The following is an 18,880-nucleotide window of genomic DNA, read 5'->3' as shown; positions in this document are numbered from 1 at the left end:
TGTTCTTGTCGAGAATCAAAGAAAGTTCTCTTAGTAGTGAGTGATTTTAAAATCTGCAGTGGTGAATCTGATCTTTCAGGTACAAACTATTATGCAGTATATACTTCATAAAACATCTCAAATAATAGTGGAAACAGTAAAAAAAGAAAAGAAAGAATGGTTCACACGATAAAAATATCTAATTAAAATGCAGCAAATCATTTCTCAAATTATTCCACATAAACAAAAATAAATCAAAAGCCTACTGCCTCAAAATATAGAACAGATTTCCAGAAAAGCACCCACACACACACACACAGAGAAATCTATATTCAGAAAATAAAACCGGACACATGCAGGGGCGTGGGTGCACCCACACTTCAAGATGAAGATGCCAAACACTCGGATGCTAGCTCGGCAATAAAAACACTGGGCCGGCCAGACCAAAGCTATTTGTGGAAAACCCACACTATCCATTAGATAACCCATCGACTGCCTTGATGGTTGGGCTTCCAAATTCAGGACACTTTTGTAAACAGCAACTCAAAGTACTGACAAAACAAATACAGAGATTTGGAAAAGAGCATGTGGTGACAGAAATCCAAACCACTACATCCAGAGATAAACAAGGGTTAAGAACAAGAAGAAAAGAAAAGAAATTGTAGACATGAGAGGGAAAGCAAGGGATTGGTTTCCACTAGCAGATGGCTGGACAGTATGAGGCCGGAGGTGGGGTCACTGGTATGGAACAAAATCACATCAAGGGACATAAAAACAACCTTTTATTTGCTATACTATTTCCTAAAACACTATCATTCAGTTCTAAGCGATGGTTAAAGGTGTGTGTGTGTGTGTGTGTGTGTGTGTGTGTGTGTGTGTGTGTGTGTGTGTGTGTGTGTGTGTGTGTGAGGTGCCATGGCTGGCTTGCTTGAAGGCTACAGAAGAAGAAAGACAGGCAGTTAAATCCACTGTTTTAATTTAAACATCATAAAAATCTCCTTTTTTCCATATACGTCTATCGTTTCTCCTGAATGCACGTCTCTCCTCGTCTGTCTCCTCGTTTTTTATAGCCCACTTTTCATTCCTGTCTCTGTCTCCCTTCTCTCCAACGGGTCTCTCTGTGAGTGTCTGCATGTGGGAGAAAGAAAGCCTCACAGTGTTTGAAGATCTTGTAAAGTTAAAGCTCAGGACTTTTTTCTTTTTTCTTTAAGTTGAGCTGTAGGTCATGTATCTGAAGTTGCATGAACACAATGGGGGACACCTTTGTTCTTCTGCATTTGGTGACCTACATGCTTTTCTTTCTGTTTCTCATTAACAAATGTCGACAAAAAAAAACACTCGGCACACTACCTACAGTATCCGTGTGTCTTTCCGTCCGCACCAGCTGGAAAGAGAACCACACAAGAAAGAAAGGAGGCAGGAATGGAGTGATGGAGTTATCAATCACAGAGGAGGCGCCACAGGAGGGAGGTGACAGCCGGCCCATTGGCAGGTTCGCCTTTGAAGGGTTCTTGTGTCACATTTGTGTGTGTGTGTGTGTGTGTGTGTGTGTGTGTGTGTGTGTGTGTGTGTGTGTGTGTGTGTGTGTGTGTGTGTGTGTGTGTGTGTGTGTGTGTGTGTGTGTGTGTGTGTGTGTGTGTGCGTGCGCGTGTATTGTGTTGTGTTTGTCTCAGGTGGCAGGGGAAGCAGACACAAAGACCAGGCCATTAAAAGATAAGGGGGGACTGAAACCTAACCCAGCCTCCGTCAATCATTCCCTCTAAAAACACACATTTACACACACGCCTACTCACAATGGAAATACACAATGTGACAAGGGGAGAGGGAGGAAAGAAAGGGGTGAGGAGGAAGAGGGACCGAAGGGGAACTTTGGCCATAACATTTTAGAATAAGTAGGCTGCCTGAGAAGCAACACTGTTTTTATACAACATATTTTCTGTCACAAATGTGCAAAAACTGAGTAGCAAAAAGTCATTATTGTGGGACGTATACATTTTGCTCCTCTGACACCAGTTCAAACTGACTTATTTTTAACTACAGTGTGACTTTATTTAGTGTTCCACTGATACTGAAATAGAAGCTAAGTGCCAAGGCAGCAGTTGTCCAGACAGCCTCTATATTCGTCCAGCCACAGTTTGCTGACAAAGCGCTGAATCGGAGAGACATGCTGTCATGACCGCTTCTTGCCACAGGAGGGCTCAGCGGACCGGCTCTCGCTTCAGGGGGGGCTTGGCAAGTCTGCTTGACTTTTTTTTTTTTTTTTTTTCTCTTTAATTACTTGGTCTGGTGGAAGAGGAGGACGGCAGGAGACTGCTGACGAGTGGAGGAATTATGGAGAGGAGGAAGGAAGCAGGAGTTTGTTTAGATGCTGGGGTAGTGACGACAGAACGACAAAGAAAAGTAAAGATTAAAAAAAAATAAAAGAAAAAAGAGGAAAAAGGATTTTAAAAGTTCACTCCTGCTAACAGCCTCTGGCAGGAACAGGATGATGAACTGATCAAGACAGACACTGCAGCCAAAAGGGAAAAAAAAACCAAACACGCGCGCGTACAGGCAGGCTGCCGGAGACTGTTCTGGAGTGGATTTCGGTCGCATGTGAGCAGGCAGGAAGGGGGGAGGTAGAGGGAGGTGGGTCTAGATGACATCATGTGTTGCTATAGCCCAGCTGAGGCCTGGCAGGAAGATTTTTAACAGGCAACATCTGCTGGAGAGCCGAGAAGAAACGGGGGGCGGGGGGGGGGGGGGGGGGGGGAACAAAGGGAGAGAGAGGGAGAGAAAGAAGGCCAGCCAGAGGATAGAAGAAGACGAGAAAGTTTAACCCTTGCTAAGCCTGTCTGACTGACAAAAGGAGGGAGGAGCTGGAGCATGCAGCATTATTCTGGTCCTTATATGCATTTTTACACAGCTCTTACAACTGATGCACGTCAGGGCAAAAAAAAAGATAACAAGCTGCCTCACTTAAGAACTCTGATTGATCGGTTAGGAAGTAAAGTTTAAGAATGCTCTATAATTACAAACCTTGTCCCCCCCAGGTGTTTCACAAAGAGAATCAAATAACGCAAACACATCAACTTCTGCATTACGATGAATGCACGACACAGCTTGACAGAGTGCGTCACATCCATCAAGCGTTACGTCAATGACCATCAAAGAGTTGGATCCCGCGCTCAGCGATAAATCAATGTGACATAGTCAACTACGGTGCGGCTGCAGGAGCACCTTGACGGCGGAACATAAATCCGGTTTAAGCCCTCTTTCCCCCTCCGCTGTCTTATTAAGAGGTGCAGTGCGATGCGGCCCCCGGGCAGGTTGACTTTTAAACAGCTAGATAAAGGTCACTATAGCATGTGGCGCTAATAACGCACACAATGCAAGCTCCCCCTCCTCATTTTGAAAGAGATTTGCATACAGTCGCTGTGCATTCACTGAAGGAAAGACAAACAAGAACGCGCTACGTACCCATCCCGGAGTGTGTAAGCATTCTTATTCTTTCGGTGTTTTCACACAGTTTGTACTGTAAAGGCTCATTTTAAGCTGGCACAGGAAAAACACCTTCATAAGAAAGTGCCGACTCGTCTCAACTGATGCACAACCTGCTTAGTGATTTCTCCCACCTGCGCACTGCTGATTTGCTGGCATGCCCACTCTTCTTATGTAATTGACGTTGATAGAATCATATTGTTTTACAAAAGGTCTTGTTCCAGGACATGTATTTTTGTTGCTACAAGCAGCTGCGATTACATTTTGAAGACTTTATTCACCATGAATTGAATTATGATAATGCCCTTACCCTCCGGTTTTACACACACAACCTCTAGTTGGTTTTACGGCTACATAATCACTTAACCTTTTATATGGCTTAGTCTGTATTTTCACAGTCGGCCGTCTGCATTAATGTGTGTGTGTGCTGCTTGAATACACGTGGTTAACACACATACTGTTTGTGCTAATTGAAGGGAAAGTGAGGGAGGAAAAAAAAAAAAAAAAAGAAGGCACTAATCCTTCCAAATGATTGGAGCCGTGTTGTCAAGGGCGAGATCCGTCTGTTTGACACAGGAGGAGAGAGAGAGAGAGAGAGCGGCAGAGAGAGAGAGAGAGGCAGAGAGAGGCAGAGAGAGAGAGACAGAGAGAGAGAGAGAGAGAGAGAGAGAGAGAGGCAGAGAGAGAGAAAATGAGTGAAAGAGTCCAAGAGAGAAAAACAGGATAAGAGTGCAGGAGAGGAAAAAAAAAAAACTCAGCGTGAGGGGAGTCAAAAGAATCATGCAGGGTGCCAATAGTGAATTGAAAAAAGAGCGAGAGAGAACAAAGAGCGACGAGTAAAGTGAGGCTAAAGTTTGTCTTGGCAGGCAGTCACTCTCATTGAGATTCATTGCTGGTTTTTACTGGACAATTCAAAGCACTTAAAAAAACCTAAAGCATACGCCCGAGTACGCATCATCAGCAGCAGATTACAGCCACAAAAAAACGCTGGAATGAGGGAAGAACAGAGAGGAAGTAACAGTTATGGGAGGAAATGAAGACAAACAGGCAGTGAGGAAGGTGAAAGTAGATTATGAGAAAGAAAAAAGAAAGAATAAAGTGGTTTTCCTCTGCTAATTATTCCCTCTGACAAGCTGATATGATCATAAGAATGCCAATTTAATGATCATATCATCCTCATTCTCTTCTCCCTCCTTCACTTTGTTGGCTTCCTTGAAACCTGCTCAGTGCTCCAGAGGAGGAGGAGGCAGGCTTTCACAGCCCCCAGCCAGCACGACTAAATATAGCTGCAGTCACAGGCAGGCCAAAACACAATCATTACTCTCCCAGACACAATGCATGTAGGAGAGATGAGGAGTATAAGGAGGAGCATAGAGATCACAATGCAAAGGAGGAAACGGGCGATAAAAGAAAAGTGTAGAGGAGGGACAGCAAAGGCCCAGGGGTAGTTAGGAGACATCATTGAAGGGAAGATAAAAAAGAGAAAAGTGGCAGATGGGTAAATGAAACGAAGAGTCAAGAGAGGGGAAGATTTCAAACAGGCGTAATAGCCAAACAAAAATGCTGAACCTCAAGCTTGAAGAAAAGGAAATATTGCAGGATATCACCTGCTATAACACAGCTAATGCAAACTACTCAGTTTCCCTGTAGGAGGACGTTTCCTGCAGACTACTGCCACATCTTCCAAGCTATCCTTAGGAAGCTAAAGAAATGCTTCCTTTACTCCATGTCTTTTTTTGTGTGTGTGTGTGTGTGCAGGTGATAAGAGATTTTCATACAGTACCTGTTTGCGTAGCTCCTCAGCCACTCTTCTTGGTGGCAGCCCATTGGCCGAGCCTCGACTACTGGCCAAGGCCTGCTGCTCCCTCAGGTGCTCCCTTGCCTCCGCCCGCTCACTGCGCTCTCTGAGGAGGGGCGGCGGCGGAGGTGGGGGAGGTGGCAGTGGTGGGGCGGGCGCATCCCTGCCGTAAGTTCCTGCCTTAGGCCTCGGACTCTCCCTGGTTCCTGCTTTACCATGACTGTGGAAAACTAGAGGAGAGGAAAAAGAAGCTGTGTCAGGAGGCGTTACAGTATCGTTCTGAATTAATAGAGGAGAAGAGATATTTAACACATTTTAAGGAAACGTTTATTAATAGCTTAGCTTCAAGCTATATAAGCTAGTTTCCACTGCACTATCCCCATGACTAAAAACTTTAGGAGGAACTTTGAGCATTTCCACTGTAGGGAAAGGAAGTCAAACTGACTTTATTTGGCGCCCTAAAAAGGTCCAAGCTAGGAGGGTGGTACTTTCTAAAGACACATGGACATTAGTCATGTGACTTGTGAGAACTTTTGGAATGCCTTGGAAAGTAGCTCCTGGAATAAAAGGTTGTTTTTTTTGGGAGGAAACATGTCATGTATAGACCGTACTTGTTCAAGCTGTACAAGGCGTTTTTAATATGACCTTCTCAGAAATAAAAGAACATGTCTACAGAAATTTTAGAAAGGAAATGATAATGGAGCCTTATTTGGTCGCAGTGTTGAACGTGTTCTTTCTGGTGATCATTGATGCTACTAATACTAATGCTGATTATATTTGTCCTTCTGCTTCTACAATATGAAACAGGCATATCTTCATACACTCTATGGTAGAAATTAGAATAACTTTAGTAAATGTTATGGAATATGTTCACATTCACTAGTTTGAACATTTAATAGAGCTGTATACATTCCTAATATGCAAAATATGTCATAAGTAAAACACATAAAAGGCACAGAAAAGTTAGCACGTCAGTGTGGAAAGTTTTTTTTTTATCAAGTAGCAAAGCATAAATATCACAGGAAGGAAATACAGCATACTGTCTTTTTTCAGGCTACCGTCCACCTATGCCACTGCCAATATGTTCCCATACGCCTAACTACCCCCCTGTAGCAGCGTGTCTTATAAAACGCTGGCAGAACAACACTAGGACCAAATGGAAAAGCCCACACAAACATTGGAGTGGCAGGCTTCTGGCAAACACATGGCCCCCAATCAGTAAATTATGCATGATTTAAGGTGTGTATGAAAACGCCTTTATGCTACACGTCAATGAACCTGTTCAAAATAGATTTAGCTGACATCGAGCCCAGGGGACGATGTTAAACGAGTTGAACAGGAGCGAGGCAATTAACATACTCGTACTAAAAGCACTCTCTTCAGACTTTATGGGGCTCAATTTAAAGTTTCATGGCGTCTTAATATCAACAGGCTGCACGGAAAAACCCAAAACACATGAAGCATTTACAGCACACATGCAAGCACACAAGATACACGTTGGTGCGCATCAGTGCAGTGTTTGTGTGTGTACGTGTGTGTGTGTGTGTGTGTGTGTGTGTGTGTGTGTGTACATTGCCTCATGACCACAAGCGAGCGTCTGCAGGTCTCCCGGGCCCCTGGCTCAGTGAAAAATGAGAGAAATCCTGACATTTTGAGAAGTGAGCTAAGCAAGAAACGGAGCCCAATAAAAGCTGTTTAATTTAGCTATGTCAACATGGCACACGGCCGAGCAAGAGAGCGAGAGAGAAGTTGGGGGGAGACTGCTGATGAATGGCCTACAATGTAGTAGCTTCCTGCTTCTCTCTCTTAACTGTACCTCCCAGGATAGGATGCCTCGCCGTCTCCTCCCTTTGTTAATTCTATTTCAGAATGTACTGAGGTGTGTGTGTGTGTGTGTGTGTGTGTGTGTGTGTGTGTGTGTGCGCATGTGCGTGTGTTTGTCTCTCTTTGTGTGGGCCTGATAGCAAACACAGCGTAAACACTTCAGCAATGAACGCAGTCTTGACTTTGTGTGCACACCTCCCTATGTAAACCTCTGTTTCAATGTCCTTAACCCCGATCATCTCTTTTGTCCCCAAGAAAGCATATCTGCCTCTTTCCTTCTTATCTATTTATTTAGCATATCACAGAGAAGGCGCCGGGCTGCTTTGCAAACAGTGTTGGTAAACCAGATAAGAAAAGAGACGAAGCTATCCTCATGCACACAACAGGCCTGGATTTGTTCAAACAGGTCTGGCTGTCTTCCTGTTTCGTGCTCTTCCCACATGTTGGAATATACAATTAATGTAAAGTTTAAAGCTGAAGCTTTTATTTTAATCATATAAGAGGTTAAGCACAGTTCTTCAGGAGTTCACTGCTAGCAAATCCATGCACATCTCTCAGTCTTCCTCTCATAATCCTACCAGTCTCGCACTCCTTCTCCTCCTCCTCCACATTCCACACGAGAGGATGACAGAGGAAAAAGCTGAGCAAGGCGGTCACCTTTTGAACCTTTCTGGCAGCAGACTGTAAGTAGGGAGGGAGGGAGGGAAAGAAGGGAACTATGAAATCCACCCTTGTTTTGTGGTGGAAACGCCTGGCCGGAAGGATTGTGTATCTCCCAAGTCTCCAAGAGAGGGAAGGGCCTCCAGGGAAAAACTTGTTTCTCTACAGCTCAGTAAAAAACTCTATGTGAGATACATAAAAGTTTCCATTACTCCTAGCAAGAGCAAACTCCATCTTGTCCATTTCAATCCATGACAGAGACTTGAAAGTCTGCTTTATTCGTGGCAGATGACACTTTTTAAGACTCAATAAAAATCAAATGTTATATTCCTGGATAGAAGAGGGGGGAAAAAAAAAAAAAGAACTTGAGTAAGATTTCTGCAGCTTTCATGATTTTGATGCGTCGATTTAGGGATTGTGAGTACGACTGTTCTCATGGGCTCAATCGCATGCATGCAACTCCCTAATATTGTACACAAGTGTGTGTGTGTGTGCATTCATCCAATCTGCCCCAAGGAGTGTTTGCACGCTGTCACTGCATGCTGTGTGTAGTTGTGTGTCGAGGGTCCCGGCCAGCTGTTGCAGCGCGTGCATAAACACCTTGTTAGGGCTTAGCAAGCTCAGTGTTAATTGGGGTGGAAAGAGTAGATGTGCTGCTCTGCTGTCCCATGTGACTTTCCCCAGTCTCTGCAGTGGAAAACACGAGTGGAAATAGCTTCACGTTCAGACACAACAACGCACACATGAAGACGAGCACTAAAGACTCTGTCCGCTCTCATTCCGAGCTGCCATTTTTTTTGGCCCATGTTTTTCTCTCCTGCTGTTTTATTTCTCCATCTTTCACTTTCTCCAAAATCACTTTTACAAAATAGACGGTTCTACTTCGTAAAAGTGTTTTCTACTTGTGCAACAATCTTCCCTTCTTTACTTCTTTTTCTGTGTCCTTATCAACCACTTCATCCTGCTCTCTTTCTCTCCTACAGTCCCCCCATGTCTCCCAATCCCTCCACGCACTACTGAACGTCTACTTTTTTATTTTTCTCTTTCATCCCCTTCTCCTGAACCCAGCCAACATCCCCTGTGGCTCAAATGATGACATCCTCTCGCTCCTACACAACTGCATTTCCCATGACTCTTCAAGAAAAGAGAAAGGAAAGCAGTTAACCTGAGACTTTCCCCCAGCCCCTTCTTTTCTCACCGTGTCCATTGAGCGGCTGCCTGGCGGGAAGTTTGCCCTTGCGGGGCGTCGAGTGGCACGAGGAGGAGGCCGAGGCTTGGCTGACGCTGCCCCCGCCTTGAGAGTGGATCCCTCCTCCGTTCCTCACCTCCTCTTCTTCTTCCTCCTCGTCATCCTCGAGGTCATCCTCCTCCTGGGAGCTTCCGAAGTAGGCCATGTTGCTGGGCAGGGCCGATGAACCTGAGTGCGGAGAGGTGGAGGGGGGGAAGGAGGAGAAGGGGACGCAGAGAGGGAGATGAATAATGAAGAGATGAGTCGGGGGGAGAAGGGAAGATAAAGAAAATTACAATTTGAACAAAGAAAAACACTAAAAAATAACATCTCTTTGTAGGTTAGAGCGAAGCCCAAGATGATAAATGATAAATTAGGAAACACATCAGCCATTTTTAATGCTAGTCTCCGACATTACCCGAGTCAACATCAGTGTTCATGTGTTGAGATACAAATGTGACATTAATGTGAAAATAGGAGTTGCTACACACACACACACACACACACACACACTATACTCAAAGAAACACTTGAAAAGGTAGAACGTCAGGCAGAGTAGTGCTTGTACAGAACGGCCCGACTTTCTACGGAGACTCTCTGTGTCGACAGCTTTATTGAGACATGTATACTGTAAACGCGCCCAAATATCGAACTCTGTAAAAGAGTGACTTTGGAAAGCAAAGAGTCACTGCTGAGCTAATCCCAAATCTGCTGCTTTCACTCATCCAAACAGGATTACTGTCAATCTCTCTCTCTCTCCCCCCTCCCTATTGGAGAAATAAACTTGCGCTCCCTCTCTTCCCTTTTCTGTCACACTCAATCACTTTCATTGTCATCTCGGAAAAATCCAGCTCAATATGTGTTGGAAGGAGGCGAATGGTGTTTGGCAGTGGATAGCCTATAATGTTACCTCAGTTAGCTGAATGTAGACACACACTCGCTCTCATAAAAGGGTCATAAAGCCCAAAGCTATGTTATTAAATCTCATAATGTTGCACTCGTAAATCAGCGTGCAAACAGCTGCTTCAGTCGTACAGACGCAAGAAGGAAAACTGAGGCAGACTGGAAGAGTGGTGCAGCAGTGACTGGCACTATATGTTCAGACAGAAATGGCATCATAGAAACACTGTGGCCTCGAGATGCGCCGGCAGAAGTTTGGTGTTCACTCCTGATGGTACACAAGACTAGAAAAACTGATTCTTTATCTGCAACCGTTTGTCAGAAAACAACTTTTTCAATTTGATAAAGTTTCTATGGAGTGTACACTCCATATGCCGACAGCAGCACCAATTAGATCATCATATGCACTTCAAATATGAGCGACAACGAAGTGACTTTGGCAAAGTTTACAGTGAAAACTTTCACTCAAAACAAGGGTTTAATCTTTTGGAAAATTGCTGGCTTTGATTATCCAATTTATTTTACACATCTGTGCAGACTTAGAAAAATAAGAATTGTGCAAATGTGAACTATTCTTAAATTCATGCATTAGCAACAATGAGCAAGAACAAATGAGCACCGGTAAGTGGAACTCTGCAATGAGGAATCAAAGAAGAGGAAATGAAAAAAACGAATGGATGAACATGCCTGTGTTTGTTTAAATGGAAGAATATGGGCATGGTGTGCCGTCATGTCTTGATTTACGGTTTACTGGAGAATGTTAGCACCATGCGTTTGATTAGGCCTTTCTGTTTATGAGCAGGAAACACTTGATTTTAAAAACGCGTGATTCCTTTAATAAAATCGATCGCTTAGCATGAGCAACTAGTGAGGTTTTTATAACCCTGTTAGGGGATTCATTAGACGCAATGCATGATTATAAGTCAATTAAAATGATGCTAAGCCCCTGAAAATAGGCTGAATTTAACTAGCCTGCATTAAGCTATACACAGCACTTAAAATGACACAGAGTGAATTAAGAATTAGCCAAGCCAATTACTGAGTTACAGCACTTGTTGTGGAAGGAGCTGAAGACTCATCTTACATTTTACACGTTGGATACATCATTAAGTGGCTTAATGAGACTAGAAAGGAAGAAGAAAGGAAAAGGATTTAAGTTTTCAAAGAATCAAATAAATAAAATGTCCTGTATGTATGTCAGAGGGAAACAGGCAGCACGGGTTCATGACTTCCTCCTGTTAGATTGGAGAGAACATGCTCAGATATGAATGATGTCATGTGGCGTTCACCGGTAAGTAACCAGCCTGCAAACTGTAAGAGGATTGTTTAAATGTGTAAGTGTGTATTGTGAGGTCACACTCTGGACTGAAATGACACCCTGCGTAAGCCCAGGCTTTCCTCCTGACAAAGAACAGGATACAGTGCCAGGCGTAACTGGTGCTAACCAGCGCCACGCACGCCACAGTGCTGCTGTGTAACACCGAAGCAGTGGCCTTTAAATAGCTCAAACAGCGGGATGAAATAAGAAGAGAAAGTTGGAATCTGTGTTCCTTCACCGTCAGCAAACGGCATTCAATCAGCAGCTTGAATGATTTGACAGAAGACTTTATGACTTTGTAATGCGAGCCTAAAAAGTAAGCTTACTGAAATCCTTATGACACACTCCTCAAGCATATAAGCTACAGCTTTGAATACAAGATTCATTTTAAAGCGCAACAACAGCTATTATTGGCCAGTCAGGAGCCCTGTGGTTACTGCACGTCACTTCATATTTATTCTGAAAGCTTTGTTTGAATTACATGCGCGCATTAAAAGCTTGTGTGCATTTTTTTTTTTTTCCTTTCTCCAAACACTAAAGTTATATAGAGCAGGATAATAACAAATCGTGTTGTGCCTTGGATCATAATTCTCACACAGCGGCTCTGCCAGTTTTTAATTATCTCCTCAGAGAGCTGCTGGGAGATTGAAATCTGTGGTGGCAGCAGATTTTACCTGCTCGTTTCAGCTTCTATCGGAGGTCTGTAGGGTGAAATATAACTGCAACAACAACAGTGAAATATGGCTTTTACATAATCCACAGTGACCCACATTGTTAAGAGAGTTTGTACACAGGCAGGGAGAGAGTCAGACGTTGTTTTTTTTGTGTTAGGAAGGCCTTGTATCCAGTGCCCGGTGTGTGTTTATGTTGTGGTTTCTTGGCATACAGCATGAAGTAGGATGAATACATTTAGAAGGGGTTGAACCCGTGTAGCACAAGTACATTTTTCTGGCTTTAAGCCAAAGGATCCAGTTGGAGGTTAGCTGACTGCATACAAACCAACAGATATTAAAAAAAGAAAAAACACACACACACACACTCGCACGCAAAAGAACAAACACACCGTACGGACATGTCGTTTATCTTGGCGACAGAGCGAGCGCTCCTCGCTTAGACCAAACAAATATACCGAGGTGGCACACACACAGGGCCAATCAGCTTCTAATGACCTGCTTCATTAGCTAAATGGCTGTAATTTACTGCTCTGATCAGAGGTCACAGGGCCAATGGCAAACAGACCACAGGGGCAGAAACGGAGGGAGGATTGTGTGTTTGTACAGGGGTGCAGGGAAGAGAAGCGTGTTTGTGCCTTTTACGGTCGTCGTTCTGTCCCGGACGGCGCGGGAAGGTTTGAGGATTTTGGGAACAGATGTATTGAAAACAAGTTGGTCAGAGTTATGATATCAAACATGCTGATATATTGCAGGAACTGAAGAGAGAAAAAGAAATGGAGCAGAGTGGCAGCGTCCTTTTTGTCCTTGGAGCCACTCTACTTGCATCTAAGTGATTCTAATGTTCACAACCGCCTTAGCTCCCCCCCCCCCCAGTTTGGGAACCTCTGGTGTGGAGGATAAAGATGTGACAACACAATATTTTCAGGACCCCGATATGAAAACAGTTAGGACAGACGGATGTGCCAAGCGGATCAAGATGCCCAATGCTGACCACTGGCATCCAGACTAAGCCCCAAAAACACAAGACCCTCGCAAACACATGTACAAAAATGCATTGTGGAGAAAAAAAACTAAACAAAAGACGTCTCAGTTCTTCTTTAAGACCTCCAACAGAGTTTGAGCCCAATCCCCCAATTACATCCTCTTTTCATCCGCCTCATTCCAACCACAGACAAATCATAATTAGGTCTGAAAGAGTCCATTAGGATTGTCATTTTTAAACAGGGCTCATGGGTGGAGGGGGTGCGGGGTGTGTGTGTGTGTGTGTGTGTGTGTGTGTGTGTGTGGGGGGGCATAATTACAAACCCTCTGTTCTGTGGCTATGCCCATCTTTTGTCCCCTTAACTGGAAGTGAAACAATGGGGACAATTAAAACAGTCAGGAGGCTCGAGCTGCCGCGGGGACACGTGGCCGTGATGCTGACTTGTGACTAAAATGCTGCGTGATTTTTTTTTTTTTTTCCTCCTCCACAAAAGATCTTTTTTTAAGGGAAGGTCAGCAAAAGGTGATGAATCTGGGTCCTCTCGTGGGAAAGAGGAAAAGTTATCTCTCAGGAGGAGAAACACAAGGAGAGAAGGACCGAGGGGATTAGGGATTACTTCTCCACTGACATTCCTTGATGTCAGCAAAAACCATTAACCTCACAAACAGCATCTCCGCTCTCGGAGGAGAACGCAGAACAATGTCAGCGCCGAGCGTCCGACTTCGGCGCGGCGTCACGAGCGACACGGAGAGACTCGCAACTCCAAACCTGCTTCCAGGTTCTAATCAAACGGCAATCACACATTAGAGAGTGAGAAAAGTAGCGTATCCCTGAGGGAAATTCAGCTGTCACAGCTGCGACGCACTTCAGAGGTGCGTGAGTAGCTGTCGGACTACAAATCCAATTCCCCGGAGTGAGAGAGCGCTTCTAGTTAAGCGAGTCGCTCAGAGAAATAAAAATACCATCAAACAAAGTTGAGTCGAGCTATTTAGTCGCGGTCCCGAGTGAAATCCATCAGATTGGCGTTCATTTCTTTCAAAAAACAGATGTGGAGAGTCCACGTTTGTACCGAGTGTGTAATCACGGACGAGGATTAGAGGTCACGGGTTCACTGGGTCAGGGATCGGAGGTTATGTATGCAGAGGGAGAGGGGAATCGGCCTCACTGAACCCGCAGGAGACGCATTATAAAACGCAGCGTAGGTGCACACATGAGGTGGCACACAGGAAATAATAAAGGAGAAATCACGTTCCTGGAAACGAGTGTTATGCAAGAGGCTCATTTCCAGGAGTGTGCGCAGGCCGTTGTTCATTTGCTTCCTAATCTACTTTTATCTCATCTGTGTGTGTTAGTGTGTGTGTGTGTGTGTGTGTGTGTGTGTGTGTGTGTGTGTCACAATGAGAGCGAACTTCACTAAGTAACAGCTTTATAAAACGCACACAATTTCGCTGCACATTTTAAACTGTGTTTGAAAGCCTTAAAAAAATAAAAATAAGATGGAGCAGAACCATCTTTGAGGGCTTCAGTCTAAATCTATTACACTACTTCTTTCTGCTCCTCTCAGTGCTGCCCCCACCCTGCCAACAGCCGCGCTGGTAACCAGAGGCAGACAGAGCCAGAGGCAGACTGTCTGGCTACCGCCCAAATGGCTTTCTCCATGGATATAAACAGCCCAACTCCAGGCCTGGACCACACATAAACACCATTCTGTGAACACGGGCAAGGACCGAGCACTCGACTGAGGGTGTGTGTGTGTGTGTGTGTGTGCGTGTGTGTGTGAGAGAGAGAGAGAGTGTGTGTGTGTGTGGAGGAGAAGAGGATGAGCTGTAAGATAAAGACAGAATATAAAAACCCCAGACAGTGTGGGTGGTGAGTATACATGGTGTGCATCACTCTCTGTATACAGTAGACATCTAGAAATCTTGTTTTTCCACTTTTTTTTCTGTCCGGTTACTCCCACATTGCATCAGAATAATCTGGCGCCCCTGCTCTCTCTCTCTCTCTCTCTCTCTCTCCCCCCCCGCAGGGATTAAAAATAACTTTTCCTTAGATGCAGCAACAACACCAACATCACCAGCAGCAGCCAGCCAGCTCATTATCAAAGGGAATAGACATTCCCAAAAGAATACAGCGCTGTTAACAGTCAACAACTTGTAAAGCACGAGTAATTCTGGAAATAAAAGGAAAACGTCATAGTGTCACGATGCATACACAAATCATTCTTGATCAAGTTTTTTTTTTTTTTTTTTTTCCCCCACACACACTTCAGCACCTCAAATCCTTCAACTTTGAAGTGCTTTCATGTAGCTGTCAGAAATGAGTGATGCATAGAAAGCCTTTGGGGGTGGATGTTAAATGTTTGCAAAGCAAAGGCCGCAGAGGGTGTGGGGGGGCGTACGTGGGTGTGTTTACAACGTTGTGAACTTTTGACCTGGGACAGATCCCAGAAAGCATTAATGACGGAGTTTTAGATAATGTTCATCAGTCTTAAGAAACGGAGAGATTTCAAGTCGGAATCAAATTAGAAGCAGAGCGGCTGGAGGAAGAGGATAGGTTTAGGGATGGCCGTCAGAGGCCTTTTTAGTCACAGACATGAAGAAGCCTAATGTGTGTGATGGTCAGATCAACACAGAGACATACATCAGAAACTTAAAAAGGGGATTGTGGCTTTCAGACGAGTTCAGACGCTATCAAAGACCGGAGTCCCTTTGAAAAGATTAACCAGGCTAACACGGTTGTCCTGGTGTGCTGCGTCTCCTCATATATCTCGGATGCACACACACTGGCTGGGACACACACACACACACAAACACACACGGACCGTGGCTCAGAGGAGATAAGCTGAACAGGCAGCACTAGTGGTGAGCCTGGATTTGCAACCACGCACACACTTCAAGACGCACAACCTCAAGGGCTGCGCTGACATTCTCCCATGTCCCTCTCTTGGTAAGGGTCCCTACATGTGGGTCATATAAGGGGGCCAAGGGGGAAAAGCTGAGCCGGCACAGGAAAATGTCATCCTCACAGCATGGACAGCAAACACACACACATTAACACACACACACACACACCGCCGCGCCGAGTTAAACTAGGTCTATAAATATAGCGGTAAAAGAGGGAGCGGCAGGGTGGAAAAAAGCCCAGTGGAAAGCCATTCAATCGTTAGCTTAGCAGCCTAGCTCTAAAATTAGCCTCCACATTACAGGAGAGTAAGAGCGGACTGACAGACCAGAAATCAGCCAGCGAAGCACCATTCCAAACCTTAATTATAAAGTGAAAGCAGAGAAACTGAGCCAGGACCAGCCAGCTACACCTCATTAAGGGCGAGGTTAGCTTAGCACCCTGCACTCAGAATAATCCCTACTTCAAAGCATGTGGGACATTATATCATTAACCTATGAAACAGCTTGGCCTATATATGCAAATGAAAGCCTCACTCAGTGAAGGCTTCAGTCACTTTCAGCCACCTCTATTTAAACATTCTTGAATGAGCCCTGGAAGGTTGAAATGACGTTCCATAACGGGAGTCGGAACAGAAATGTATAGCCATCGCGTCCCAGCAGACTTGAATCTAAAATGGGCCTCTCCTGAATCTACAGCCCACTTTGTAATGTGGGCAGAGGTTAATAACGATAACAGCAAATTAATCTGAAGCGAGGCGTTTTTGTCTACCAAATGAGTTCATTCTGGCTGAGAGGACACGTTTAAGGAAAAAGGTGAGCAGGGTACTCAACAAGATAGCGAAAGAGAAGTCACAGCCAAGGTTGCGGCAGAAAACGGTCCTGAACGGATTATTATTCAGGCTTTGAACGCGTCACTGCCTCTTCTGACATCTTTCATGAGAAACGGGATGATTGAAGACGGACTTGAGGGGAAAGCAAAGCGTCTTGTATCTTGTGAGCAGGGTCTGCTAAAACCCACAGGTTTATGGTTGTAGATTGTCCTAACGTGTCTTCACCGTGTCCAAACTGAGAAACACAACGCACTCTTCATTATTTATGTTTAAGCACACTCGCAGGGCGACGACATTGAAGATAACACTTTCTGTGCTGGATGATTCAGAGTAACATTTAAGAAATCCTTGTGTTCCGATTTCTTTCCACACATCACTTCGGGTGTGTAATAGGCAGAACATGTACAATATGTGGAACGGCAGTGATTCTGTTTTTTTTTTTTTTTTTACATATTGTTTTGTATCTTCATGGTTTCTTATTTACTGAATTCTAAAGTCATTTATGTTGATTTCAAATTCATTTGAATCTTCAGTTTCTTATACGTTCTGCAAGCTCAAGATATGAAGTACAGATTTGAAAGAAGTTGTTATGTTTGGTCTTAAAATTACAGTCCTGAGACAAAATAAAGTAAAATAATGTAAAAGTCATAGCAAAGAGGTTTTTGGTTTTTTTGTGTCCTGGCAGTGGAGAAGTCTTCTGGGTTTTTTTTCCTGCCAGCAGAGCGTAGATCATACGTAACTTGATTCCTTCATTAACTCTAAAAGGGAGAGAATGAGCCTCGTCTCGTTCTTGGCTAATTTAAGCAGTCGATCTGACTCCTTGATAGTGCCTGCATTTATCCAAAACAGTTTTCCCTGTTCAGACCCTCCCAAGAAACAAACGCAGCCGAGTGTGTGACGAGAGAGCTGCGCACGCACTGAACTAAACTCTGCTGTTAATTACACTGCCACAGCTTTTACAGGTCATTTGACATCGGAGGTGCTACTAAGCGTTGTTGAACCTGTGTTTGTGGTGTCGGGTGTGTGTGTGACTGTACTTCATATACGAGCAGCTGCTGTGTGAGAGGGTGATGGGGAAGGGTGTTGAAGAGACGGGCAGCTGTTGAAAGGTGGGGGGGGGGGGGGGGGATGTGTAAGCTGATGAAATGCAGGATAAGCTTAGCCTCAAGCAAGTACACAGTTATTTGGAGCGTGTGTGTGTGTGTGTGTGTGTGATATCAAAAAACTGGACTTTCTATGGACACTTGAACTGTTATTGTAATCATCTCATTTGTGCTGTGCGTGAAGGTTTCCCTGCTCTTATGAGGGGGCAGTCCATCTCAGTCTGATAACATCTCTAAATACTGAATGAAAAGTATTGGAAAAAGTTGATCCAGAGATTTTCCACTTATTGAGCGTGAGACACGCTTTCAGAGACATCAAACAGCAGTCAAATGTTATCCACTCGCAGATGAAAACATCACGTTTGGAACCCGACTACATTAGCGTCAGAAATGTCCATCGATTGCCGTCTGAGAAAGCTGCGTCTTACCTCGGAGGCAGAGGAAGGTGAGGAAGTCCTCCGTCTTGGGCTTGCGTCTCGACAGGTCTTGGATGAAGGAGGACAGGGACGAAGAGGAGAGAGAGGTGAGGGACGAGGAGGGCACGGCGGCCAGGACGGGGGTGGTCAGGCTGCCCGTTTCGGCCACTTTGACGGGTGTAGTGCTGGGAGAGTTGGGCTGCGACTGGGCGAACTTCCTCTGCGCCTGGAGACGTGGTCTGGGACGAGAAAAAGAACAAGAGAAGAGTGAGCTACGGATGTGTTTGTATTTCATCACAGGCGAGCATGTTCACATTAAAATCAACACACACACACACACACACCCCAACCTTTTTGTCCATTTTTGCATCCATTGCCTTACAGTAGAGCTGCAGATTGATCACCTTTGCGTGTGTGTGCACATATGATTAGCGATTAGGTATAAAAGTCAATATGGGTCACTTGAATGTGCAGATGTGGATTTCAGTGTATCTGCATGTAAATGTGGAACCCTCTTAGTCACTTTTTTTCTTTGAGGCATTATGGGAAAGATAATTAAGCTTTGCATAACACACGCAGGAGTGTTAGTGTAAAGGGCTGAATGCATGGCAATGTCTTAGGACAACTTGACTTTCTGTATCTTTCTCTTGTACTTTTTCTTTTTTTTTTTTATGTTCTCACTCTTCATCAGTATCTCGCCCTCTGCATTGTGCTTTTTTTTTTTTTTTTTCCCAAACTATGTGACACACCAAAGAGGCCTCACTCTCATCTTCCCTCTCTGCATG

The 18,880-nt window shown here is 44.5% G+C and overlaps 1 protein-coding gene across 1 annotated transcript in view; it reads right to left on the bottom strand.

Moving 5' to 3' along the window:
• jarid2b (jumonji and AT-rich interaction domain containing 2b) overlaps positions 1-18,390 on the bottom strand; it is a gene marked incomplete at its 5' end in the record, with an annotated part of 30,630 nt that extends 12,240 nt beyond the window's left edge. Inside the window, 3 exons of the mRNA XM_079367404.1 lie at positions 5,243-5,487; positions 8,940-9,158; positions 18,108-18,390. Of these exons, the coding sequence (XP_079223530.1) occupies positions 5,243-5,487; positions 8,940-9,158; positions 18,108-18,390 (747 nt within the window). The remainder of the gene's footprint in view (positions 1-5,242; positions 5,488-8,939; positions 9,159-18,107) is intronic.
• Positions 18,391-18,880: the final 490 nt, after the last annotated feature.

This window comes from Symphodus melops (assembly GCF_947650265.1).
Source record: "Symphodus melops genome assembly, chromosome: 18".
Taxonomy (NCBI): Eukaryota; Metazoa; Chordata; class Actinopteri; order Labriformes; family Labridae; genus Symphodus; species Symphodus melops.
The sequence above is the reverse complement of the archived record's forward strand: the minus strand, read 5'-3'. Positions and strand labels throughout refer to the sequence as shown.